Source organism: Scomber scombrus, chromosome 2 (assembly GCF_963691925.1).
Source record: "Scomber scombrus chromosome 2, fScoSco1.1, whole genome shotgun sequence".
Taxonomy (NCBI): Eukaryota; Metazoa; Chordata; class Actinopteri; order Scombriformes; family Scombridae; genus Scomber; species Scomber scombrus.
Genome location: NC_084971.1, coordinates 18160462 through 18188390, shown reverse-complemented (window position 1 = coordinate 18188390; position 27929 = coordinate 18160462). Strand labels below are relative to the sequence as shown.

The window sequence follows — 27929 nt, the reverse complement described above, 5'->3', positions numbered from 1 at the left end:
TCTATCTCTGTTTTAAATCCCACTTAGACTGATGCATAAACAGTCTGGACAAAGATTAATTTAGTTATTTTGTGATTCATTTGCCTGGGACAGTATCCCCCAACTTCAGACCTCCGAAACACCCTCCCTCTAATCATATTGGTCAAAGACAGACAGGAACCTCCCCCTGAACTGGAGCCAACATCATGCACATGCAAGCAACAGACTCTGAACTCCAAAGTATCACTTTCATCTCTCAGACACCTGCCAACAGATTTACTCTCCCATGGCAATGTGGTGCAGTCGTACAGCTCTGCGTCGGCTCCAGCGAGTCGCTGTTAATTCTTTGAATATCACTGGGGGACCAACAAGCTTTGTGCAGAGGGAGATGTCAACCCTGCAGCGGGTATATGTCACCCGACAGATCCCACCTGAGGGCCTGAAGATCCTCCATGAATCTGGACAGTGAGTCATGGCCTCCTGATAAGTCATTTAAAATTCATGATTTTTATGTAGAACATCCTGTATGAACAACTTATTGAAATATGTAGCTGACTTGACTGATGCTTTTCTGAATTTCAAGAGTCTGCTTTCTATAGTTCATCATTTACTTTTGAGCAAACAGGACGGCTGGTGTTTGCCCCTAGGTTGGTCAGATAAGACTGGTTTAGTCTAAAGGGTGCTCCCCCACAGCAAATCTATGAAGGCATACAGTATGTGAAATAGCTTGAAATACTTTAAAGAACATTATATAGGCTCCTTTTTAGTCCACTGTGTAGCCTCTTGCTGTGTATTTTTGTTTGACTTATATGTATTTTTGAAATTAATTAACTTCCCTATAATATAAAATAAAACAGGATTTGATTAGATATTCAGTTGTGGTTTCTGCTTTCTCAGGGTGCAGTATGAGCTGTGGGACTCAGATGATGTCCCTGTGCCCAGGAAGGAGCTGCTTCAGAAAGTCAAAGGTGTTGACGCCCTGGTCTGTGTGCTGACAGAGAAGATTGATGCTGAGTTGTTGGACGCTGCAGGTCTGAAGACAGCCCTTGAGTCAGCTGAATGATCTGAATACAGTGAACAGAGTCTAAAATGTATGTGTCTGTATGTGTTGTGTTACAATCCTGCAGGTCCAAACCTGAAGGTCCTCAGTACCATGTCTGTGGGTTTTGACCATCTAAATCTGGAGGAGCTGAAGAAAAGGTGATTCTGATCTTACTTATTCCTTACAGTCACTGTATTTAGGACTTCATAAATCCAGACATTTGGTAGTATCAAAAAGGTGATCATGGCAAAAAGCAATGTGTGCTGCTACCATTTTTGCCTTTCACTCATAAATCTGAGTTTTAGAGACAAAGAAAACACTTTTATCCCCTCTGAGCTTTACCTGTGGTGAACCTCCATGAAACATTTTCAATAGGAAAACAACAGGTGGCCGCACCACTACACCCATAATCAAAACCATGTTTCTAATATTGTGTTTGATATTTGTGTGTGTTCTCCCCAGAGGGATCCGTGTGGGTTATACCCCTGATGTTCTGACAGATTCTGTGGCTGAGCTGACGGTGGCTCTGCTGCTCACAACCTCCAGGAGGCTCATAGAGGCCACACATGAGGCCAAGACGTAATGTGACACACAGACACACACACACACACACACACACACACACACACACACACACACACACACACACACACACACACACACACACACACACACACACACACACACACACACACACACACACACACACACACACACACACACACACACACACAGTCTCTCTCTCATTGTCTCTCTCTCATTGTCTCTCTCTGTTTCTCTCACCTACAGTGGTGGCTGGGGCACATGGAGAACTCTGTGGCTGTGTGGACACGAGTTGGCTAACAGTACAGTCGGTATCCTGGGCCTGGGCAGGATTGGTGAGCATATTTGAAACACTGCAGACTATACATGCTCATCAGCCTTTCCTTGACTGTAATTTCTGTAAATTTGTGCTCTAAGGTGTGGCTATCGCTGAGCGTCTGGCACCTTTCAAAGTAAAGAAGTTCATCTACACAGACATGGCCCCTAGGCCTGATCTGGCCAGCATCATCAATGCAGAGTTTGGTAAGGATCAGATTCACTTCTCATGCCAGCATTTTATTCTGTTACAACTTGTGCACAAATGTTACAATATCAACAAGGCGGATGATGGGGATTTGGTGTGCTAGCTAATTAAAAGCAAAGGTCAGTTAATCCCCTTTGACCTTTCAGTTCTGATCTCAGTCAAAGATACTCATGAAATGTTTCAATGCTATAAATAAGGAAATGAAATTGGTTCAAAGGAGAATTTTTAGTAAGCCCTTTTCTGTCATGCCATGTGATGATATCAATAACCAGACATTTGCACTTCGGACTCTGTTTCCACCTTTAAATCCCGCCTGAAAACGCACCTATTCAGAGTGGCATACTCTGTCTCACACTAACTATGCAATCACGTTCTTGTTTATTTGTTGTACTGATGCACTTTATAGTCACATTCATATTTATTTCTTTATCTTTGCACTAAACGTTACCTGATTTTTATTGTTTGATGTACTGTTGTCATGTTTTACATGCCTTGTAAGGTGTCCTTGAGTGCTTTGAAAGGCGCCTTTAAATAAAATGCATTATTATTATTATTATTATTATAAGCTTTCCTCTTAATCTAGTCTCTATGGATGAGCTGGCAAAGCAGTCAGATTTCCTGGCTGTGTGCTGTGCTTTAACACCAGAGACAAAGGAGATCTGCAACAAGGACCTCTTCTCCAAGATGAAAAATACCTCTATCTTCATCAACACAAGCAGGTACTCCCAACTAACCCCCCACACAGTGCAATCACAATGTGTAAGTGAATGTCTCAAAATAATACTAAAATACTTGACTATGTATAGGCCCTGTTGTAATCTACATTATTTCTGTCTCTCTATAATTCTGGTCTCTCTGTTGTTTCAGAGGTGGTGTGGTGAACCAGGAAGACCTGTATGAAGCTCTATCCACAGGACAGATTGCAGGCGCCGGACTAGATGTCACTGTCCCCGAGCCCCTGCCCACCAGCCACCCACTGTTTACCCTCAAAAACTGTGGTGAGTCTGCTAGAAAACGACTTAAACCCAGTTACAGCTTTAAAGGATGATGCTGGTGATATTCTGCATTTTCACGCTGTCAGCAACTTCCATGAAACCAACAATGCGTTAAAAAAGTATTAAGACACAAGTCTTAATACTTTTTGAACTCCTCAGTTTATCTTTTGAACTCAGTCCCAAGAGTATAGGTTTCTATTGAAGATTTTAAAAAGTAAACATAAAAATAGGTCACAAATATATATCCTTTTTTCTTTTTTTTAAATCCTTTTTTGTAATATGCTGCTGTGAGTATTTCTGGCAGCAGTACAATGTTTGTGGGATTGAGATTATGGAAAGAACATGTCATCCATTCATGGCTCATGAGCATGTTTTTAATAGCTTTAAGACAATAACTGAAGTATACGGCACAGTGGAATGAGCAATATCAGGCTTTGGCTACTCATGTAACACTTCTTAGTTGGATCATTTAATTGATGGTTTTGGTCTATTTGTGGGATTTTTGAGATTAACACAATATCACCAGATTTATCCTTTAAGTACTGTGATATTTTATTACAACATATTTACACCATTTCATTATGAGCATGTTCAACTGTCACGGCCTATCACTTGTCTTATGTTCTCTCTTCCCACAGTGATTCTACCCCATATTGCTAGTGCCTCCTATAGTACCCGTAATGCTATGTCTGCCCTGGCGGCAAACAACCTTCTGCTTGGCCTGCAGGGTAAACCAATGATCAAAGAGCTCAAGCTTTGAGAGGCAACTGGCTGAATACGGGACCATCAGTTCAACTCACAAACCAATTTGAGATAAAACTTCTTGTTTAAAAAATGTATGTTTCCTCTTTTCCTTTATTTCTGACTCTTCAGTCAACTCAACTTAAACAACAATATTCAATTCTGTCTTATACTTGATTAATCGCTATGCTACCGCATAAAAAAATGTCACCAGCAATAATACTGAGCTTCATTGTCTTTTTAATCAGTCTATACAACAACTGAACATACTATACAATCTTCATAGCCTTCAACAGTAAAGAGACAAACATTTAGTCCTCTGGTTACAATATGTTAGTTATACAAGAAAGAAAACAACATACAAATCTTTCAGTTTTGGCATTATATCACCAAAAGCTCCGCTTTTCAAGCTACAAGGCGTAAGGCAGTGACTTTAATCATCAATTTAGGCCTTCTACATACTTTTCAGGGGTAATACAGTGCATTTTTCAGATATTCACATGAATTGTTTATGCACATTATTAGAAGACAGCACCATAATAATTCTTTATGTGCGAGACAGGGAAGCTACTTTCGGAGGATTACATCTCTCCTTTTGCATCATCACCTCCACAACTCCATATTTCTCAAAAGGATACCACAGCTCCACAATGAGACAGGAAGCTGAATGAGAGTAGGCAACATAGGGGAACAGAAGTCAGATTTGAGGTTTAACCATCAGTTGCTGAGCTTTAACGACTTTACTTTAGCTTATATTTACAGGGAGAACATCTTACAAGGCAATTATTCTTCAATGAAGTAAAACGTCAAGAATATCCTCTAACATATGCGTCAAATAAATCATTTTGTACTGACTAACAGTGTAATGACTCTACAGTACAATAAGTACTATGTAAGCAATGAACATGTGATTCTCATTGACAGTGTTAGGTGACACAATACAGCAAGCAATTAAAGTATACAAAAGACAAACATGTATTTACAGTGTTATTGTTAGGGGACAGAACTGCATGAATGCTGATTTCAATTAATCAACTGTCTACCATTGAAGCTGCTCTTTTTTACATCCTGCAGTAAGTCAGGCATCTCAAACTAGGCTGATGTAAAATTCCCTCATATGTTGGATTCACTGGGGTTTTTCCCCTATACACTGCAAATGTGGTTTCCTTCTCAGCATGTTTGTTTTTTTATGAGCCTTGCAGAACTACTTAAAAATAATTCACAGAAAGAATTCAGTCAATGATTCATCTGCTGAGAGGAACAAAAATGCTAAAACTGCTGGCATGCGAGCTGGTAGAATTGGATAATTGTAATGCAGCAATGTTTTCACATAGTTTAACGTTCAAGTAAACATATTGGTTATACAAAAGAATGAATTGTCTAAGTGCTTTTGTAACAGATGCAACATTAGATGTATAACACATGTATAAAGCACTCGTATCAAGTACAGTAGCAACATTTTACACAATGTTTATTTCTTCTTCATGAGTTGTTTTGTCATGTCTCCAAGAGAAAAAAAAGCACTTTGTAACACACAATGAATCACAACAAGCTGTGGACAGTTTCCTGCCACTCAGCACAACTCAATTGTCCTTTCTTTCAAAGGTCTTATTATTGATTGTCAATAAAGAATAGAACAATCACTGTACAGGGAAAGATGTTGTATTTTTTTCAATCTGTCCAAATAACAACAGACAACCACAGCTGACCACAATAATATATTCTAAATTATGGATAAATAGATGACTTCATTGCCCTTTAATCAAACAAATGAACACACACACACACACACACACACACACACACACACACACACACACACACACACACACAGTATACAGACAGTTAGTAAACTTGTTGGCCACAGCTGAACTTTTTTTCCCAGTCAGTAAACATTGACAAGTCGCTTTAACGCCATATCTTCTACACATAAAAATCTAAACAAATTGCAACTTTTTTGCACATCATGAAACGTAATAAGGTGCATTTACGATGCATTTTCCTGTGAAGATGTTGTGTCACATGGCATTAAACTGTCATGTTATACCAACATCAGTTATTTCAAAGAGAGACGTCAAGGCCAAGTCAATGCAGATTTTTTTTCTGCTGTTAATTCAAAGACTGGTGCAAATTGACTCATTTCCTTATACAATACAACTTAGCAGCTCTGCCTGGCAAACACTAATTGGGCGAAATAATCAAAGCACAATTCAACGTTTCCTATGTATCCAATACTTGTTCTTACAAACTACAGGTATAAATGTATCAAGACATTAATTCCCATACTCACATGAAGTGAGAGAGGGCCCCATCAGTGCAAACTGAATTATCTTACATATTTTCAACTCTAACTGAGCTTAGCAATACAATCAATGATGATAATTCATAGGTGGTTGGACTGAAAGGCAACTAAAGAGGTCAAATACCTCACAACAATTTGACTGTAGTTGTTTAAGTGGTCGAATATGCATGGATATCTGCTTTTTTTGGGTTGCTCCTGTCGTGGTTAGCAATGCCTCTAATTTTTAATTTTTTTTACTTCAGTAAATATAAGAATCACATGTATGCCACCTGGCCATTTCATCACATTGTAACTGCAACACTAGATGCTCTTGCTGAAAGTTACTAATTTCAGCTTTAGCTAGGCCTGTCTCACAGGATAGAGACTGCACTTTTTAGAGGCAATGTATCTGGCATCCATATCTGAATTACTTTATATATTTCACTTCCCTTGTACAGAAGAAGGCACAGCCAGTATGCACAGTTAGGATGAATCTACGGTCTGATGTGAAATGCTCCTACAAGTTTTCCAAATGTGCAATAAAAAATCTACATATAAGCACAATATTTTACATGTTATCTGCAGCTGCCATTATCTGCAAACACTCATACACTGGAGTGTTACAATGACTGACACAAATTCGCTTCTATAACCGAAGACTATATATACCTCAGATGTAAATGTCACTTCACTTGTTAAAAACACAATACAGCCAACAGTGTGGCAGCTTTAAAAATCGAACCTCAACTGGACCTGTTCACTGTTTAAAACCTATGGGCAACATGTACTGACACTACTGGAAAGTCCTCATAATACCACTTGAAATTAAAGGAGAGTATACAGTGTACATCTGTATACTACTCTATAATGAAACCATAGTAATAATAAATGAGGCGTTTTTGTCCTACATCTCCAAAATCTTGTTAAATGCAAACTTTGATTGACTTGATGGTGTGTATATGATAGTAAGTGTATGATTACATTATCCTGCCTGTCTTTGGTATGTGATCAGGACTGATTCATTTGGACTGAACAGCTGCTCTGACACAACTTCAGAAAAATCAAAAAATGTGATAATTTTAGTAATTGGATTCAGCCTATCTCTGATCCTGTATATCCCTTCTCTGCTGTTGGTCCTACAACAGGGCGTTGGACATGTTACTGTTCTGCCAACGCAGACAGGTGGTCTTGGAATGCTTGTACAGATGGGAGGACTGACTGAAGCGCTTTCCACACTTGAGACACGCGTAGGGCTTTTCTCCTGTGTGAACGCGGATGTGTTTCTTGCAGTCTGTCAGTGTGAGGAAGGTTTTGCAACAGATTTTACAGGCATATTTCCGAGCTCCCTCGACCACCAAGACATTATGCTCCGACAGAGCCTTCTTGCACTTAGACAGGACGTCTGCTGAAGCTCGGGTGAGGTGAGGGGGGAGGGAGGTGGGCCTGCCACTATTCATCTCATACCCACCACTCTCGTTGAGGAGCAGGGGACTTGCCAGGCTTGATGAGGGAGAGGAAGCATCCTGGAGAACACCAGCTACTCCTTCTTCTGCCCCCATGCTGCCAGTCATTTTTGGAGCAATACGTCTGTAGCCTGGATAACCCAGAGTGGTGGCAGGGGCTCCTCCAGTTCCTCGTGAGGGTCGCCCCAGTGAGTGCAGCCCCAGACTAGAGTGCTGGAAGTCCAAACCAAATGGATCAACCCCTCCACTTCCCCCACTTCCTCTGGGGTTCCCCAAACCCTCATGCAGGGGGCGAAGAAACAGAGAATCAGCCTGAAGGTTATCTCCAAAACTGTTGCGACTCTCGCCACTGTGCGGACCTGACTGCAGAAGAGAGGAAGAGGCAGAGCTCTGCGGCTCAGCAGCTTCCTGTCTCAGCACAAAGTGATGTGCGACTGTGTCGCCAGTTGTTGTGTTAGGGAGATCATCTTCCCCACCAATCAACCCTGCATCGCCACTTCCAAAATCCTTAGTACCAAGGAAGCTAGAAATATTGAAACCGGATTTGCTGTTCAATCCGTTATTACACCCAAAACTTCCCCCGACTCCACTGCCTCCTCCCATGCTGCTCTTAAGGAGGAGCTGGGAGCTGGGCTGGGTTTCAGAGATGAAGCTGCGGTCACTGCTCTCTGGGCTCAGCTCCACCTTCTCCTCCTCCTCTTGGCCCCCAGGCTCAGCCGGGTCGCTGCCTTCAGCCTGCGAGGTCACGTCGCTGATTTCATCGGTTGGCTCAGGTGAGCTGAGCGGCTCTCGTTTAACCACCACCTACGTAGAGCAAAGGAGAAGCGATTAGTTTAAACTAAAGTGTTTTGCATGTGTATGATGTATAAAATGATTTTGTGACGATCAGACAATGAAAGACAATGAGTTAGTTTCTTTGCCACTGACAACAAATCAATACACAACTTTACCTTCTGTTCTTCAGCCTCCTCCTCTTCTGTTCCTGATTTCATCTTCACCCCTGTTCTGTTGTCCTGGTGGTCCCTGTCTCCCATGTCCTCCTCCTTACCCACCCCTCCCTGCATTCTACCCAAGTCCTCCCCCTCACAGTGTCCACTGTCAGACTGGCTGGGCATTTGAGGGTCATCTTGGGACACACCTACTCGGCCAGTAATTGCAGCATCCATCTTGTGGGAGTCCGGGGAGAGTAGCGCCCCTTCTTCTCGCTCTGCATTCACTCTGTCTTCTCCTAACAACCCGAGGTTAGGAGCAGAGGGGCGCTGCCTCTGCCTTGGTCTCTCCTCTGATAGGCCCAGTGCCAGAGAAGGCTTCCGTTTATGGAAGCGTCGGATAGGGAAGGAGGCTCTTTGCTCCACCGTCCTACTGCCAATGACATTTCCCACCACATCCTCCTCCATTCCACCTAAAGCAGAGCTCACCAAGCTGAGCCCCAGCTGCTGCAGCATGAAGGAGCGCTGCAACTTCGACGTAGCAGAGTTTGTTGCAAGATTGGCGTTAGCAGCTAGAGTAGGGTTCACTGTTAACTCTGCTACCTGCTGCTGCTGCCTGTGCCTCTGCTGCTCTTGCTGTGGGTGGTGGTGGGTTAATCTGTCAGATGAGGGGGACATAGGCAGTGTGCGAGTGGTCAGATAGTGTTTACAGGCTTTCACTACATTGTTGAGGTGCAGGTGTGAGGCTGCAAGGAGGATGTCCATCACATTGCTCTCCCCCAGCATCAGTGTTGAGGTGTACATCATGTCCACCAGAGCAGCAAAAGCTTCAGCCGTCACCACCTGCAAACACACACACAATATTTCAAACAGTAGCAAGACAGATTTTAAGACACGGCAGTAGTTTCTACTCAAAGATTATAACTCTGAGTATTATCTGAAATTGAACATAATCATCATCACACTCTTCTCTGTCATCGTCATCCTAATCTATTTTACACAACACCATTAAGATCCAAACCTCGCTGTCCAGCTGGATCATATTCATGCTGGCATCTCCCTCAGCGACGGTGAACAGGGCTCTGAAGTGGGTGCTGCAGGCTGCCAGCACTGAGCGGTGGGCCTTGAAGTGTCGGCTGCCGACCACGATTACGCAGTCACACAGCTGACCGTGGACACGCTGATAGTTTAGCTGCTGGAAGATCTGCTCAAAGTGGCCCGGGAAGTCCATGGCCCTAAAGACAGAAGCAGGCAGAGGGTAAAATGGGTTTGGATGGGGAGGGGTAAATAAAGGCCATGGGCAAAATCAAATGACAGTAAAGCTGAATTAATGAGTCAGTTGACAGGACATTCATATGCCAAAGTTTTGATCACTGAATACTTATTTAGTTACTGATAAAAAATGGTCTTTGTCAAGACAAAATTACCAAACATTTGCTGCTTACATACATCTTATTAAACGTGAAACTTGTCTTTGCTCTTTTGTTTTGTGTTGTTTAAAACTGACTTTCTTGAGTTTTGGGCTATTGGTTGAGCTAAACAAGCCATTTAAAGCTCAGAGCAAGATTTTACTTTACTGACAATTTATAGGCTTAATGATCAATCATATAATTTAATAAAAACTAATCTAGATATTAACTGTTAATCAAAATAACTGGTAATTGCAGATGATGGAGGCATAAAATGAGGGCAGGGAAGTTTTGTGTCTGTAATCTTATTTTTGTAAACTTGCACATCTATGTGTTATTAGGTAGGTGTGGAGTAAAGATGCAGTTTAAATAAGTCTTCATGCGATAATTGTGTTTAATACTTTTGCATTTCAAGTTACGTTGGACAGAACAAATAAAAGCAATGCTGTTTCTAGTCGACTCTAAGGAAGAAATACAAGAAAATAAGGTGGGATTATTAATTAATGTGCACAAACAGTCGGTTTTTCCTGTGGGCACTCCCTGGTAGAAGTAAAAATGTACTGTCTACTTATGCAAACAATTTATAATTAACGTTATAACTGCACTTATTACACAGTAGCTGCAGACTATAGCTGCTAAGTGCTCCTTGTGCTGTATTCACCTTAAGAGGGTTACTCAATAGCTAGCCAGTGAGTCAAAGTGCACTGGCTAACACTGGACCAGTTAGCTATGTAAACAATACAGCCACACAGCAAACATGGCATCCTGTTGTTCTGACAGTAATCTCAAAGAACCGGTTTTAACTTACCTTACTTTGATGGGGGGGGTGTCCACCGAAAGCGCAGGTAAGAAGAAGCAGCGCAGGCCACACGCTGACAAGGCTAAAGTTAGCTGGCTACAGACCAGCAAATTGCTTCTTAGCTGGTGAACAGAAGCAGTCGCATACGGTCACCTGGACGGACCGCCTGTCTAAAATCAAAGTTGCTTTCTTCCATCAAATGTGGCTATCGTTTGCTAACATTTCCGCAGCTATGCTCCACGTCCCCCCGGGGGTCAGTCTGTGGGCTGTGGGGGCGAAAAAGCAGCGAGTGATGGGTCTTCACAATCGGTAACTTTGTCTCCAACAGCGGAGCAAACTATCAGTTTCATCCCCCCCAAAAAAATAAATTAACGATGAAAAAGCGTTGATAAAACAGATACAGACTGTTAAAATATTCCGGAGCAACGTTCATGTGCTGTTAATTCTAATAATTGACCCCCTTCAGACGGGTTCTTCCGGCCAGACTCACGGGGTGGCGCTGTGCTTCCCATCCATGTCTATGACCTCGCCGGGGTGAAAGACTGCAGTTCTGCGTCTGACCACACTGTGTCGTTGCTGTAACGTCTCAGCCAATATGTACATAGATTGTAGACAAGGAAATATAGTTCACTCACCCTTTGTTTTTCAAAAGATCTCACCCTGTAGAAATTCATCTATCACTCAAATATCTTCCAATAGATATGTTTGGATTAATCTTAAAACTGTTTTTGTTACAATAACTGTCTTTTACTGGATATTATTTACAGCATTTATTGAGTAATCCCATGTCCTTTCACATGGAATAAACTGATCAACATTAATTGTTCTGGCTTGATAGTCATCAAGTGGAAAAAGACTTGAAAATCTTGGTGTTGGGTTCTGGGATGGATATGTACCTAGTGGAATCTTTTCCGCCCAGTAATACAGCTCCAATAAAAGGTGTTGTTGATGGAGTCTCACACAAAGTGGATGCAAGGAGATGTAAAGTGTGTACACGTATGACAGACAGCTATGGAATGAAGAGGTTTGACGAAATAGTTAATGAAAAGTAGCTAAATCTGTAGTGATTCACTTTGATTTAGAGTACTTGCCTGATAAATGTTCTTGGATCATAAGTCATACCCAGTAGTATGCAGCAGTACTTTTCCAAACCTTTGCAGTGCAAGAATTGTTGGAAGTTTCATCATGGTGTGTTTGTATGTAGGACTAAGTTTACCAAATGTGGTAAGTGAGGCAATAATGATTGTGAAGGAGACTGTGAGAAAGATCCAGAGTGACTTCTTGGCAAAGGGAATCATACAACATGGGAGGACATGTCAAACAGAATAAGATACTTCTGCATGAGGAAGTAGGTAATACATAATGTGATGTCAGACAAGAAGCTAAGGAGGACAAATTGGCCAGAAAACATAATCTTTTTGTCCTTTTAGCAATGGTAATTAATTGTACTACTGGAGCAAAAAGACAATCTGAGAAAACTGACATAATTGTAGATTCAGCAAGGAGATTTCTGGGTGTTTTGAGAGTTTCTGGAGCAGGTGTGCAGCAGAGCTGTTGAGGAAAGCTTTAAGTTTCTCTCAAATTCCGGATAAATAGAGAGGTTACAACAGAGTGGGGAAATAGGTGGGAAGGGGTTATTTAAAAAAAATTATATTATTTACAGCATTTGCACAAGTAAAATATACATGGTATATATTGATAGAATTTGTTGAAAATGTTGGGTTGGGTTCTGGGATGGATTTGTACCTATATGGAATCTTTTCCGCCCAGTAATACAGCTCCAATAAAAGGTGTTGTTGATGGAGTCTCACACAAAGTGGATGCAAGGAGATGTAAAGTGTGTACACGTATGACAGACAGCTATGGAATGAAGAGGTTTGACGAAATAGTTAATGAAAAGTAGCTAAATCTGTAGTGATTCACTTTGATTTAGAGTACTTGCCTGATAAATGTTCTTGGATCATAAGTCATACCCAGTAGTATGCAGCAGTACTTTTCCAAACCTTTGCAGTGCAAGAATTGTTGGAAGTTTCATCATGGTGTGTTTGTATGTAGGACTAAGTTTACCAAATGTGGTAAGTGAGGCAATAATGATTGTGAAGGAGACTGTGAGAAAGATCCAGAGTGACTTCTTGGCAAAGGGAATCATACAACATGGGAGGACATGTCAAACAGAATAAGATACTTCTGCATGAGGAAGTAGGTAATACATAATGTGATGTCAGACAAGAAGCTAAGGAGGACAAATTGGCCAGAAAACATAATCTTTTTGTCCTTTTAGCAATGGTAATTAATTGTACTACTGGAGCAAAAAGACAATCTGAGAAAACTGACATAATTGTAGATTCAGCAAGGAGATTTCTGGGTGTTTTGAGAGTTTCTGGAGCAGGTGTGCAGCAGAGCTGTTGAGGAAAGCTTTAAGTTTCTCTCAAATTCCGGATAAATAGAGAGGTTACAACAGAGTGGGGAAATAGGTGGGAAGGGGTTATTTTAAAAAAAATTATATTATTTACAGCATTTGCACAAGTAAAATATACATGGTATATATTGATAGAATTTGTTGAAAATGTTGGGTTGGGTTCTGGGATGGATTTGTACCTATATGGAATCTTTTCCGCCCAGTAATACAGCTCCAATAAAAGGTGTTGTTGATGGAGTCTCACACAAAGTGGATGCAAGGAGATGTAAAGTGTGTACACGTATGACAGACAGCTATGGAATGAAGAGGTTTGACGAAATAGTTAATGAAAAGTAGCTAAATCTGTAGTGATTCACTTTGATTTAGAGTACTTGCCTGATAAGTGTTCTTGGATCATCATAAGTCATAACTAGTAGCATGCAGCAGTACTTCTCACAAACCTTTGTAGTGCAAGAATTGTTGTAAGTTTCATCATAGTTTTTTTATGTAGGAGTTAGTTTCATGTGGTAAATGTGGCAAGAGTTATTGTGAAAGAGAAAGAATGCCTTCTTGGCAAGTACAGCATGGAAGGATATTTTTCTTCCATGGGAGGCTGAAATGATTAAAGTTGGATCTAAGAAGAGACTTCACACGAGAAAGTAACATTGTAATATGAGCCAAGAAGCTAAGGAGTACAAATTAGCCAGAAAACATGACAAGTCTTGTTTCTGTAAGGATTGGGGGACGGTTTGGGCCTTGTTGGCATCTGCAATTAACTGTAGTTATAGAGCAGAAAGAAAAGAGATTTCTTGATGTTATGGGAGTTTCTGGAGAATGTGTTGGGAGCTGTTGAGAGCTGTTTTAGCAGAGTGGGAAATGGATGGTAGATGGTCATTATTGTCATTATTTTATTTAGTCATTGGAGATTTATTAGTGTATATCCAGTAGATGGCGGTAATGCGAGACGTTGGATGTCAACTGGCACTAAGAAGAAGAAGACGAATCTCGACGAAGACGGAAGTATGAAGGATTGAACTCTCTTGCCACACTTACGAACACATGACAATAAGAATGGCTGCCTCCTGCTCGTTGGTGTGTTGTGGAGAGGAGCGAGACTCCGATAAAGCGGTTATAGGTGATTGTCTCACATTTGTTGCTCGTCGAAACTTGTTAGAAGTTAACTTCAATCGCAGTTACGGCAGTAAATGTTGGGTCGTGCTTAATTTCTTTATTTAAACACTCATTTTCATCGCACACGTGGCCACACTGCTAGTAGTTAAGTTTTATGTTTTCTAGAGAGGTATCCGCGGATCTTACTGTGTATAAACAGCACAAACGGTAGTTTAGTGTTTGGTAGATTATTTCTTTGTTGTAACAATGCTTCATGGCAATAAATCTTATACCGTTGGAAAGCCTGTTTATTTCGCTTTTAAATGGTGCCACATTCGTAAGGAACACGCATTTGTGGGATGAGTATCAGAGCTGAGTATTTGGGTTGCGCCCATGTCAAATGTGTCAAATCTCTGCCTTCTTTGGTGGAGGCAGTGTGATGGTGTGGGGAAGCATCTCCCTCACTGGAAAAACGACGCTTGTCATCACTGGAGGCAATCTCAATCTCCACTGTGGAGATGTGGGATTGCCACAGATGGAATGGCCTGCCAACAGCCCTGACCTCAAGCCCATTGAACACTTGTGGGATCAGCTTGGGCGTGATAATCGTGCCAGAGTGACCAACACAACCACGTTGGCTGACTTATGACAAATGCTGGTTGAAGAATGGGATGCCATCCCATAGCAGTGTGTGACCAGCATGAGGAGGAGGTGCCAGGCTGCTGTGGCTGTGTATGGTTATTTCACACACTACTGAGGCTCCTGTTTGTTAAATGAATACATTGTTAAATTGCCAATATGTCTTGTTTCTTCAGACTTTAGTCATCCAATCCACCAAACAACAACAAACAAGAGTCAATAGCAGAATGAGCTATTTGGCATTGGCAGTGAAGATTTGGCACATTTTTCAGGGGCGCAACCAATATACTCAACTCTGCAGCTCAGCCCAATGCATGTTCCTTACAAATGTGGCATCATTTAAAAGGGAAATAAACAGACTTTCTAATGGTATAAGATTTATTGCCAAGAAGCATTGTTACAACAAAGAAATAATCTACCAAATACTAATTTCCTTACCTTCTGTTATATATATATATCAGTCAAAAGTTTGGACACAACTTCCTATTCCAATTAATGAGAAAGTGTCCAAACTTTTGACTGGTACTGTGTATATGTATACATATGTATGTGTGTGTGTGTGTGTGTGTGTGTGTGTGTGTGTGTATATATATACACACACACACACACACACACACACACACATGCTGTGTACATGTATGTATGTGTGTGTGTGTGTGTATACATTAAGATAGTCAAGAGTCCAAATTGTTGTAAATGATTATAATGAAAAGTACAGTTGCTGTTAATGTCTCTATTGTGTCATATTGACTAGTTATTCATTATAATTTTTCATCTCACAGTCCGCTTTTCAAATGGCAGTGTAAAAAATGCAGAGAAATTGGATTTTACGATGTACAAAAACGCAGACGAGAGTAACCAAAGGAAGAAAAGCAGAAGGATATTGGTGAGAAAGTTTCCTGATTGCTTCAGTAAAACGACTATTAGGCAGTACTGCTCAGCTTTCAGTACTTTCATGTCAGTGTTTTTATTTTTTCTCTGTCTAGGTTGCTGAAGCAGACAGGCTGTCCTATGTTGGAAATAATTTTGGAGCAGAGTCCTTAAAATGCAACAGTCTTTGCAAGTACGTGGATTTTATGGTGCAAAGAATAAATCTGTGCAGGTCATTGTGATTGGGTCCAGAATTGCTGTCAAGTGACTTAATGATGCTTGATGTCTGTTTAGGTATTACGTGGGAGTGCTGGACAAACAGACCATGCAGATGGAGTTGCATAGTGCTCAGCTCTTCAACATGCAACCTCTTATACCAGGTATAAAACTACTTAACAGAACATTCAGCCATTAGATTGCATACAAAAAGTCAATCGGAGGTTTTTGACTTTGCGTTATTTTTTACCAGGAGAGGCAACAGAAGCGGCAAAACCGCAGGACACTACACAGACCTACAGAGACAAGGTGACACTGTTTGTCCAGTACAAGATGATTTGACGAGAATGAGAATAAGTTTGGTATTAATGTCTCAACCTTTTTTTCTCTTTAGGTTGACTCTCTCATTGAGGCTTTTGGCACCAACAAACAGAAGAGAGCTCTGACTTCTCGTAGACTGAATCAGGTGGGCAGTGATACTCTCCATCAAGCAGTGGCTAAGGCTGCTAACACTGTGATTGACCAGAAGGGTCTGGAAGGTAAGCTAGACAAGCAACATTTGTTAAGTCATAGGCACAGACATCAATAGTCTCAAAATGATCAATTAGTTATGTGAGAGTTCACTCTTAACAAAGTCACATAGAGAGATTGCTTAATAAAGGAAGAAGGATAAGCTAACCTCAGTTTTCTGGATGCTTCAGTCGTCATGTTGCTCTGCATGTGGCTTTGTGTGTTTCCTTTAATTTGTATGTTTGTTCTTCTTTCTCTTCTCAGCTCTGCAACAGGAAGTGGCTGACACAGAGTCCCAGGCAGACCTGGCTCTCCACCTGCCTCCCTTCAGTACAGACGCAGACAAACCTGAGAATGTTTACCTATTCGCCGATAGTATCCTTCATTCAATTTGTGTGTGTTTTACGGCGAGAGAATGCGAGAATTGGAATTGTAGATTGTGGTGCAGTAGATTAGATTATATTGAATACACTCTATTGACCCATAAAGGGGAAACTACAGCAGTCACCACATGCCAACACATACAACAGAGGAAAAATGGTACAAAAAGACAGACAAAGCCAGAATCAAACAGTTAAAACAGTCTGAAAGACAGCATCAGACACATGGATTAGTAATGTGTTACTTAATCACAAGTCAATAAAACACAGAGCAAATAAAGAATACAAAAGACCAACAGTAATCAATTATCATAAAGACCACTTAATACTCTAAAGGCCACCTAATGGTATACTAGAAAATCTTTAATCTTAATCTTTTCATTGAGCATCACGACATGAGTAGCTGTGCACTAAATCATCTGTTTAATCCACGAAAAACACTACTAAGCCAAAGTGTTTTCTTCATAGTTTAGAGTGGTCATAAACGTTTATTTTGTTCTGTTTTCTAAAAGAAACTCCGGGGAATTTGATGGTGAGCCAATGATAGAGCCTGCTTTAAAAAAAATAATTTTGTTTATCCTCTCCTTTTCCTCCCCTGAGACTGAGTGCCTTGTTGGTATCTTTTTTGATCCAAATGTACATGCAGGTAATCTCCAATCACCTCTTGACCAAAGGGAGCTAACTTCCTCCCTTTTCTTCCTAAAGTCACTAATCAGCTCCCTTGTTTTACTGATATTTAGGTGCTGACAACATCTCTGAAAGCTAAATCATTTAGTTTTGACACCAGGGGCCTGTACTATGAAGCAAGTTCAACATACCCAGGATATAAGCTTCACTGAGCCTAACATTGGCTGTCCAGATAACCAGTGATACTAAGCAGGCTATCAACCTGCTCAGTCAACTCTGGGGTTTCCTTTCCAACTACGAGCACATTCATATGAAAGAGGTGGGGTTATTAATTACAAACTAAATCATCAAAACCATGAATGAGGTAGGCCAATATAAAATATGAGATGAAACGATGAGCTGCAAAAAGTCATTTCTAACAAAGTGAAGTGTAAATGACAGCCTGTAATTGTATGGTTTCTAGAAACAAATCATTTCCACATATTAAAAGTAGACTAGGGCTTAAAATACATGAAGGTATTATTATATATGACTTAAGTATAGAGTATTGTTTGCTATTCAGTGACAAAGGAACCATTCTGAATGTTACATATAAAAAAAACTTAAAGTAATGTAAAGAATGTTTCTGCTACAAAAAAAAAAAAAAAGAGTATAAAAGTAGTAAATGACTGATGAGGTCTGACCCCAATGTTGCATTTACAATTATTGGAGCCAATTAACAGACTGCATTATTATCTTTTGTTTTTATTATTTATTTATCAATTATAATCACACAGTTGTCTCATGTTATTCTGAGTTGCAGTGATGGAGTCGAAGTGTAAAACCATCCAAACTGTCAGCTATCATTCCAAGGATAAAATCAACTTTGCACAGTTAAAATGCAGCTAAAATCATCATGTGTTTATTATAGGTGTTTGTTAGATGGTGTTTTAAATCCATAGTGGAAATAGAAAGTCTCGAACTATAAAGGGTTTCTACTGGCCTATAATAATATATATTTCTCCTTTTTACTTGTCACTTTATTGTGAAGTCAGAAAGTTTGCACATCTGGATCTTGTAGGAATGATGACTCTTTTTTTCCAGTGATCTGATTGGTCAGTGGTTGAGGTGTTGACAGATTTTAATCCAATCCTGAAGTTAACCTGCTCTGTAGCTGGTTAGCTGTTCAGTGTAAATTACCATGTTGATGTACCCCATTAAGAAGTGAACCACCATCATAGGATTTAAAACCCAGAGTTAAACCGGAATTATCTCACTAACCCCAAATCATGCTTCAAAGTACAGGCCCAAGGTCAACCAAGACAGAGTTTTCAAATCAGATATTATAAGTGTGTTTAAAGCTACAACTGTGTCCATTTGTTCAAGTTCCTTATTGATATCCACAGTCCTGAGTCCAGTGGAGTTTGAGGCTTTGAATCAGGCTGGTTCCAAGATGGCAGCACTCACCCCTGAAGAGCTGCAGAAAATGAAAGATGAAGGAGGGTAGGATGACAGTTGCTGACATTTTATTGAGGTGCATGTTGCCTGCTTGGGTTCATAATTTTTTAGTGATGCTCGATATTTACTTTTCTGCCAATATCAGATATTCCGATATTCCCCAACTCTTAATTTCCGATACCGATATCACCCGATACCAAAATTTGCAGGCTTTTTACACCAAAACTATTAGGTAACAACATAACATATCTCCTATTATGGAATTAACACATTATGCCTAATTTTATTGTCAGTCCCCACTGAATGCATCTATAAATGCAACATGGCTTTCCAAATGTAAACACTGTCTGTGCAAAATAAGAGAACAACTTCAATTTAAGTTATGGAAAAAAGTGCCAATATGGCACTGCCATATTTATTATGCTGCTTTGCAGCCATTGCAAATTGCAATTTTACTATCCGTAGGGAGAACTTGGAAATAGTTCCAAACCACAGACACAAGCCCCGTTTCTGGAAGCAGGACCTTTTTATAGGAACGTCCTCTAGTAGGACCCAGATAGGACCCACCGGACTCTGACAGTGACGTCACAGAAGCGACTCGCCGAAAGCATAACAGAGAAAATGACAACGAGGAGGTAAACCTCGTTTCTGTTTAGCCACGGTTAGACAGTGTGTTGTTGTTGTTATACGTCATCAAGCGCGCCCCGGTGAACGTTCCATGCTGCATTCATGCAGACTCGGAAATGCTGAAGCCTACAGAACAAATATCGGTTATAAAAACCCGATACCGATACTTTCCGAGATTACACTTTTTAAGTGAATATCGGCCGATAATATTGGAGGGCCGATAATATCGGACATCCCTATAATTTTTGTTTGTACTTTCTTTTTCTTTAAGGCGCCTGTCTGTCGTGAAGCACCTAGAGAACATGTCGAGTGTAGGAGAAGACAGAGAGAAAACGGCTCAATGTGCCTTTTACCTTTCTCTGCTCCTCCAACTCGCACGGCAGAGGAGCATCACCCGCAAGTGTGAGTCATCTCTGCTTTATCTTCATCATACGTGTGTGTCAAATATGCATCTGCTCTGGGGCCAACGCTTACAGTGATTTATATATATATATATCCACAGTCGGCCAGGAGGAAGGCTGCCCTCGCATCATTCAGAGCAAACTGTTAAAAACATTCACAGTGGAGACTTTCAACAATGGCAGGTATGATGGCGACAGCTTTGAGCTTTTGCACCTATAGATAATATACTGTAATGAAAATATTTGTAGGGGTCACATTGTAATGCTTAATTTTATAACCATGATTACATTCAGGTTTTTAAACAATTTAAATGTTACTGTATATATGCTGATAACCTGGAAAGTATTATTTCTGTCACTCAAAATCACAAATTTGTCTCAAAGGGCTTTTTTAATCTGTACTGTGTACCTCTGTCCTTAAACCCGTAGTTTATGTGAGGAGTGGATACAATTGATATATTTGTTGTTCTGTAGATTATTTATTTGGCTATTCAGTCTTTCATACAAACATACTCACATTTAATAACCCCTTTTAGGGTCCAGAACATGTTGTCGGCATCAATGCGTGCAAAATTAGCAGCATACTGCTTGGCTCTGCTGCTGCATATGGGTCACATGACTGCTGACCTCACATTACTGCACCGTGACCTGGGAATCACTGAGGCAAGGTAAGAAGAGAGAAGCTCAATTCTTATATTTATACTTTAGTATATGTATTATTGTGTTGCTGCCAGTGTACAATAACTGATGTATATGTCCTCATATAGGATGACTGAAGTTGCCAAGTCGATGGGACTGACCCTAGCTAAGTCGGGCCGGGGGAAAGCTGACGACGCTGAACTGCGAGACGAGCACAAATATGCCTCGCTTGTTCTACCTCTGGTCAAATATGAGCAGTTCACAGAGAGAAGGAAACGCAAGAAAATGCACTGAGCACCGCAAGAGGGAAGGAAATGGATAAAGAGAGGACTATAAATTCCAAATGCCACAAAAACAAGAACTGTTTATTAATGCATTTGGTAAACAAATAAAGTGATGAGTGATTACTTTTGAATTATACATGATGCTGTTACTTAGGGCTTGCTGTGCAATATACAAAGAATCTGAGTAATGAGGTGTAAACAAATTCTAGATGACAGAAAACATCTAGCTTAGACGGTTAAAACGTATAGGCACATCTGTAGACATCACATATTGCACACTGAAAATATTTTTTCCTTCTATAACTGACTATTACCTGGTGAGTCTGTGTGGTCGTTTATCACTTGGCAGTGTGCTGATAGTGTCTGGAATGATTTCTTGTCTTGCCTCATTGAATTTTGTACAAGAAGTCCAAGAAAGCTGAATTGCATCACTTAAACAAAAAAAGATGAGAATATGATACAATACAGACTCACTAGGAAACGGAACAGCTCCGTGCAAGAGGCAAGAAGCTAGAGTTTGGCTTTGTTCTTTTTTTTTGCATATGCACGTTATGCTATGACAACTCCTTCTCTAGCTACAATCACTGATTGAATAAAAAAGTCAAACAAGGCATAGTTTGTCTTTGATACATGGTTGAAGCTGCTTTGACTCCTGCTAGGATTTAAAAACGTGCACTTCCTAACCAGTCAGTCGCTGAAGCGCACTAATAGAAGAAGACTACAGCAACTTTTATACGTTAATATGAAGTCTGTTCAAAAGAGGACATTAAGTTAAAGCTTTCGTGTGGAAATGGTTGTTGAAGATGTAGAATGATGCTAATAATGCTTGAATGTCTTGTACTCCAGCTTCACGTCATTAGTCCAAATTTGATGAGTGCATTGTCATTTATGATGAAATTTTAAAAAGTCAGATTACAGATTTACAAAATGTACCATCATAATATAATGTTAGGTAAATGGCCACTATAGTGGTTATAATTGGTGCATCTTCTTTCTTCTTGGACTCCACCCAAATGGGAGGGTGTCATAGAAAATCGTCTTTGAGGTCACAGTGGAAAAGAGTCCTGTATGCATCACACCAAATGTGACCAGATGCTGACCTCTCGGCAAATTCGCTCATTATAGTGCTTGCCATTTTTCATAGAATCGAGCAGAACATGCTGCCACTGTGGCAACCACTCTCCACAGTGGCACTGATCCTTGTTGTCATGGAAATTCCAAGTCGGGAAGGATATTGGGATGAGGAGAGTCCAGAAGGGGAGCTGGCCAGTGGACGAGGGGGAGGATTTTCCAAAACCCAGGGAGGAGCAGATGTACAGCTTTAAAATGCAAAGAGATACAAGAAAGAGTAAATAGAATTCTTCATGGAAACATCTGACACATAAATCGGGAGCAATGCAAATGATAAACGATAAACGAACGATGATGAAAGAAGGACACTGAAGCCACTGATGGTCTCTAAATCTCTGGTATTTTCTGTTGGTTGCCTAGTTACCTGTTATTATGCCTTAGAATATTGTTGTTGCGCAACACGCAGCTCTCATTGCCAGGATCCATAAGTAGCAGTGTTTTTTTGTTTCCAGGGTGGCCTTGGAATAACAGATTGTCATGGACAGCACCTTTTACTGGCCCCAGCACGGCGATGCCACAACCCTGTGCTGGTTGGACACGGTTGCGCAGTACCTAAAGATAAAAATGATGAAACAACAAAGTAGTACATAAATTATTTGTTAACAGTTCAGTGAGGAGCAATGTATAATGTTACCTTGTTCCACCTTACCTTGATATCAGCACTGCCAGAGACCTGGATCCCATATCCACGGTTTCCAACCACATCATTCTCCACAATCTGCCCGTTACCATTGAAACTGACACCATGGCCACAGTTCTCATAAATGCCATTACCACGAAGCTCCACCCTGCAGTCTTTCTCCACTGTAACACCACCTCGACCATTTTCAAGAACACAGTTTGTAACCAGACGGGTCAATTGACTGCTCTGCAGCACGCCAATGCCAATTCCCCGGTTACTGTTCACAAGATTTGCGAAAACATTGAGTGGCTCACTGCTCTTCACATACAGGCCAACTGCTACAGAAAGGGGGGACAGAAAGATGGAGAGAACACTTAGACATGAGGAGTGAATGACTATTAGTGTTAGACCCAGCAGGTGCATTTTTTACCTCCATTGAAGCTCATGCAGTTGCTCTCCACTAGGGCCACGCTGATGGAGCGACGGGCAGAGTGGCGCTCATCCTCACTGTCCAGATCGCTCTCCCATGCAAACAATTCTCCCTCCTCATTCAAGTTCTCCTGCCCTTCTCTGTCTTCTCCCTCTACCCCCCTCCTTTCTCCACTTCCTTCTCCACCAATCCCTTCCTGCCCTGGCCAGTTCCCATCCCTGGCTTCAATGTTCTCCGGGTCCTTCCTGCAGAAAACTGCTAGCCCATACATACAGTTATGGGTGATGTAGTTTCCTAAGAGCTGCGGCAGACTGGATGACATAACCCACACACCACAGCCTTTATTACCTAGAGGAAGAGAGGAAGTCAAACATCTGTTCATGTGGAAGACTTTGCAGAGGCTGTTTAGTCAAACAGCTGTTATGTCAAGATAAATTCAAGATGCTGTCATCATCAGGCTGACACTACATACAGTAGACATGGTTTCCCTCGATAAGTCCGCGGCCTCTCTCCCCCACCACCACGCCGTCTGAGTAGCCGTGACAGATGTAGTTGTTCCTCAGGATGGGGTCACCTCCTCTGCGGATGTCCACACCCCCCCACTGGTTCTCTCTGATCACGTTCTCTGGAATTACAATGTATTTACATGTAAGAAAAGGAACATTTGTAGCATATCAATGAGGAACCCACACGTTCTAGGACACACTAACATACACACCTGTTATCATCCCTCTGCCATTCTCATTTATAGCAATCCCAGCAGCCTGGCCTTGGAAGATGTGATTCCCACTATGAGAAAGTGAGTAGAGGAGATAAGCAGGAAGGGAGCAAATATTGAACAAACACAGATTTCATGTAGTTTCACAAAAATCCAAGGTGATGACACAGCTAATTAATTAATTAATTAATAGGCTGTTGTTCATATCAACTCTGGGTCCTAGTTGTTCAAATGTTCCATTTGGAGCAAGAGGATTTTAAGGGTTGTATGGACATTTGAATAAATTGTGATGATATCCATTCATACAATTTAAGACTAATTACCGACACCTTTAATATATTGGACAGTGCTAAGAAAAAACAGACCTGTTTCATGGGAAACTGGTTCCTCTGAACTGTGCTCTGATATGTTTACAAGTTATTTAGACTTAATATTTCTCTCTTGGCTGAAAGCCAACCACAAAACTCTGTTGAAAATGAATGCCTTCACACACGTCAGGGCATGAATACAATGATTAATACCCAAGTCAGGGGGAAAGCAGGGCTACATATTCCTGGGAAAGTTTTTAGTGGAGTCCTACCCACCTGACCACAGGATTACCACTGAAGAGAATATACACGCCTGCTTCTTTGTTGTTATAGATTACATTACTCCGTATTGAACCTTTTCCATTTCCAAGGACAACAACCCCAGAACGCAAACCGCTGTGTATTTTGTTACACTGTGGAATAAAAGACAGAGGGAGAATGTAAAAACAGAGTATGAAAAGGCAAGCAAACTCACAATAATTACATGTGGAAATGCAGACTGTACGCTATAGAGTACCTACTGTTGTGGCAAACATTTATATAATTTGTGAGGTTTCATGAATCTCTACACCAAGAATGAATCCAGTTCATTATAAACACCTCGTTTACACAAAGCTTCCATTTATCATACAATGAATCCCTGACTGTCTACTGACTCTTGAATCACCAATTGGGTATTAGCTATTATTAGCAACAGTGTTAACAATTTAGTAGTAAAATGCTAAGTGTCTGCTTTTTACAGCTTTTCAAAATGTTTTCAAAATGTTCAGACTGTCATTTTTTTGTATAATTTTAATATTATTATTTAATATCTTTTGATATATCAAAACTTATCATAACTTGAATATCGTTTTGGACTGTTGGACAATTTGGACAATGAACACTAAAAGTGACTGGATTTTTACTTATTACTGAAAATAACAGGCGCAGCCCTTAAAGAATCCCATATCAAATTGAGCACTAAAGTACTAAAAGTTGGCAACAAATATTCTTTCAGATTCTTGTTTATTATCTTGTATTATTAACAAGTTTATGAGACTACTTTGAGTTTCACAATTTTTACACAGAATTTTAAGCAGCTGATGTTCTTGAATGGCTATTCAAAACAAATAATTTGTTGTAAAATGTGTTTATACTCAGGAAATTAAACATTTGTTTGTATTTTTAAAAATAGCAGTTACCACAATGATGGGGTTTGCCCCTTTTCGGATGTCCAGCCCTGCTTCCCCGTTCGAGTGGATGTTGTTTTCTGCAATGAGGCCCTGAGCTGAAAGACGCAGGAACACGCCTGAAGCACGGCACTCACACACCTCATTTCTCAGCATCACTATCTGAAGACGGTGAGATAGAGAGAGACCTCAAGTAACAAACTGAATGAGAAACTGCTGCTTAATTACTAATGATCTGGGCTACTTCCTTAACTTAATACATAAGCTAAAAATGTTTGCAGCCTATATTTTATTGAACAGAAGGAATTGAAATGTTATAGGTTACATTCAAGTGACAAAGTTATGTAATCGTATTTACTGTAGAGTTTTGGATGCAGCGGACAGCATAGTTCAGCCCACGGAAAACATTGCTGTCGAGTCTTGCTTGTCCATAATTGGACAAGTGCACACCACCCTTCCCCTCCCTGAAGAGGCAGCGCCTGACGATACAGCCAAGAGTGGATGCTGCCAACATCTGAGCCTCTGGGTCCCTGTCTAATTCCTGCTGAAGGGTGAGGGGTTCAGGGGTCACTGATGGAGGATCAGGTGAGGAGGCCGATGGCAGAGAACCATCTGGCTGTGGTTTGAGCATGTTGGATAGGCCATGATGATGACACGGAATTTTGTAATCCAGAGTAACTGGATTTTTGGTGTTGGTTCGCTCTCCCACCGGGTTCTTCTCCTCTCCCTCGCTGCGTTCACCATCACTCCAGCCATCTTCAATCACTGTACCCTGACAACCTGCTTCCACGCCATTCCTTCTCTGCCAGTCTTCTATACTCATGTGCTCCTTTTTAACATTAACACCAGGTGGCCCACCAGTTGAGTGGGCCTGGAGGCCTCTGTGAGGGCTATTATTATTTCCTAATAAACAACATGATGGGAATGTCCTGGCCAGGCCAGCCAAATGTTTACAAGCCCAGTTTCTTTCTGAAACTGGAGGACCTTCCACTGACACAGAGGCTGTGTCACTTCCTGAGAAGTCACAGCTGTCCAATAAACTGAGGACAACACCCAGCAAGTGAGCAGAGCTGCCCTGTGAGAAGGAGCAGAAGCGTGCTTGACAAGTTCCAGGGCCACGGATTTGCAGCTGAGCCCCTTCAAAGTTGCAATTGTCTAGTTGGACATGACCCCATGACGTCTGGAACAAAGCAAAGAGTGAAAAGTAGTTAGAGCTAAATATTTATACAGGCGAAAAGATGAAAAAATATTAGTCAGCACATCAGAACATACAAGAGTAAATAGAAAACATTTCCATCAGGGTTAGAGAAATTACTGTATAATGAAACCATCTGGACAAGTTGGTACTTCACCTTGTAGACCACAGTGGAAAACCAGGGTGGCATGAACACCAGATTACACAGCCTGGCAGTTGGACACTGCTGGTCCATACACACCAGAAGGGCTACCTCGCCTAGTCTGCCCAGCCCAACCAGCTCCACAGGCACCTTTAGTGCCACTTCAGCCTGCTCCTCATACACCCCTGGATGGAGAACCACACGGTCGTACGGCCCTACCACCCCAAGAGCTCCGCGCAGGGTTTCAAACTCACACCCAGGTCCCACATGCCAAACCCTGCGGTCTTTCCGGCGACGAAAAAAGAGGAGGCATGCAGAGGACTGGAGCTCTGGCCCATTTTGAGTCCAGGTGCGGGTGGCCATGGCGTGCTGCTTCAGTGCCTCCCTCCAGGATGGGGGCTCCAGATGGGGCTGACTGGGCCAGTTGGGATGTCTGCACTCAGGGCAGCCCAGGCAGAGTTGTCTCCAGCGGGTGTTATCCAGGGAGAGGATGAGCTCCCGCCAGGCCCTGCACACCTGACAGCAGCGGCCCAGGTCAGGGAGAGGAAGGTAGGCCAAGATAACCCTCCACAGCTCCACAGGGAGGCTGCCCACCTCCATGGCAGCAGAGACACCGGCTGGGGAGCACCGTGACGGAAAAGGCACCTGGAAACAATATGTCACATGCACATTACACAACAATAACAGAGAAAAACACGAAGACACACTACAAAGCTTATAAAATACAATCAAGACATATAAACAATGCTACCTTGGCCAGCTGTAACTATAACGTTAACTAGCTGTCTTGTTGCATTGTAACAGTAAAAAACACACATTGCAAACTAAGACATGTTGGAAATTAAATGTTATTATAATTTCAGTGTGTTTATATGCGTGGGTTAAACCTGCGATGTTGTACTGATAGTTTGCTACGACTGATGACTAGCTAGCAAGGTAAAGGTAGTTACTGGCAAACCTTGCGTAACTAACGCTAGCTTCCAGATCAACAAGCACAAAAAGCATCGTCAGAAATGAAAGCCTTAACCTACCTTTCACCGGTTTGCCTTAAGTTGACCTAGATCAAAATATGTTTCAAGGCAGCTAAGCTATCTTAACTACATGTCTGCGTCTGCAACCCCCCCCCCCCCTCGCTGCCTCCAGAGTTAAAAACATCCCATGGTAACTGCAGATGTGCCATCGAGACGTTTGCTTCTAGTTTACGGCAAGACAGCACCACACAACAAGACGCTGGTCTATCTTCCGCTTCCCCCAAAATGGGTGGTCCTTAAACAAGCCGCTGCTTTGCTGTGCATCAGTTTAATGTACATATGAATATAAATAGGTAGGTGCTTTAAACCTGCTGCATCTGATGCTGTGCTCTATACTTGTT

General features: G+C 41.3%; 4 protein-coding genes across 5 annotated transcripts; 2 read left to right on the top strand and 2 right to left on the bottom strand.

Moving 5' to 3' along the window:
- Positions 1-212: 212 nt before the first annotated feature.
- On the top strand, positions 213-3921 carry grhprb (glyoxylate reductase/hydroxypyruvate reductase b). Its single transcript, XM_062429371.1, has 9 exons — positions 213-444; positions 877-1010; positions 1107-1179; positions 1484-1600; positions 1811-1899; positions 1982-2086; positions 2671-2806; positions 2955-3085; positions 3721-3921. The coding sequence occupies exons 1-9, from the start codon at positions 266-268 to the stop codon at positions 3840-3842; spliced, it is 1086 nt and encodes a 361-aa protein (XP_062285355.1). The 5' UTR covers positions 213-265; the 3' UTR covers positions 3843-3921.
- Positions 3892-11173, bottom strand: LOC133990895 (zinc finger and BTB domain-containing protein 5). The gene is made up of 4 exons (XM_062429318.1): positions 10714-11173; positions 9518-9731; positions 8518-9339; positions 3892-8371 (listed from the first exon to the last, which is right to left on the bottom strand). The coding sequence occupies exons 2-4, from the start codon at positions 9725-9727 to the stop codon at positions 7241-7243; spliced, it is 2163 nt and encodes a 720-aa protein (XP_062285302.1). The 5' UTR covers positions 9728-9731; positions 10714-11173; the 3' UTR covers positions 3892-7240.
- Positions 10663-21966, top strand: polr1e (RNA polymerase I subunit E). Of its 2 annotated transcripts, none has more exons than XM_062429342.1 (12): positions 10663-10750; positions 15634-15737; positions 15838-15914; positions 16016-16101; positions 16191-16246; positions 16332-16476; positions 16712-16822; positions 18840-18936; positions 19790-19920; positions 20021-20102; positions 20456-20587; positions 20687-21965. In XM_062429342.1, the coding sequence occupies exons 1-12, from the start codon at positions 10663-10665 to the stop codon at positions 20850-20852; spliced, it is 1275 nt and encodes a 424-aa protein (XP_062285326.1). In that variant the 3' UTR covers positions 20853-21965. The 2 variants fall into 2 exon arrangements, with proteins under 2 accessions (XP_062285326.1, XP_062285331.1); XM_062429347.1 differs by lacking the exon at positions 10663-10750 and adding an exon at positions 14116-14237 and having other exon boundaries at positions 20687-21966.
- A 9-nt stretch (positions 21967-21975) lies between these two features.
- fbxo10 (F-box protein 10) lies at positions 21976-27687 on the bottom strand. The gene is made up of 11 exons (XM_062429296.1): positions 27589-27687; positions 26573-27202; positions 25579-26400; positions 25233-25382; positions 24328-24464; positions 23744-23814; positions 23498-23650; positions 23026-23373; positions 22623-22933; positions 22338-22525; positions 21976-22161 (listed from the first exon to the last, which is right to left on the bottom strand). The coding sequence occupies exons 2-11, from the start codon at positions 27155-27157 to the stop codon at positions 21981-21983; spliced, it is 2946 nt and encodes a 981-aa protein (XP_062285280.1). The 5' UTR covers positions 27158-27202; positions 27589-27687; the 3' UTR covers positions 21976-21980.
- Positions 27688-27929: the final 242 nt, after the last annotated feature.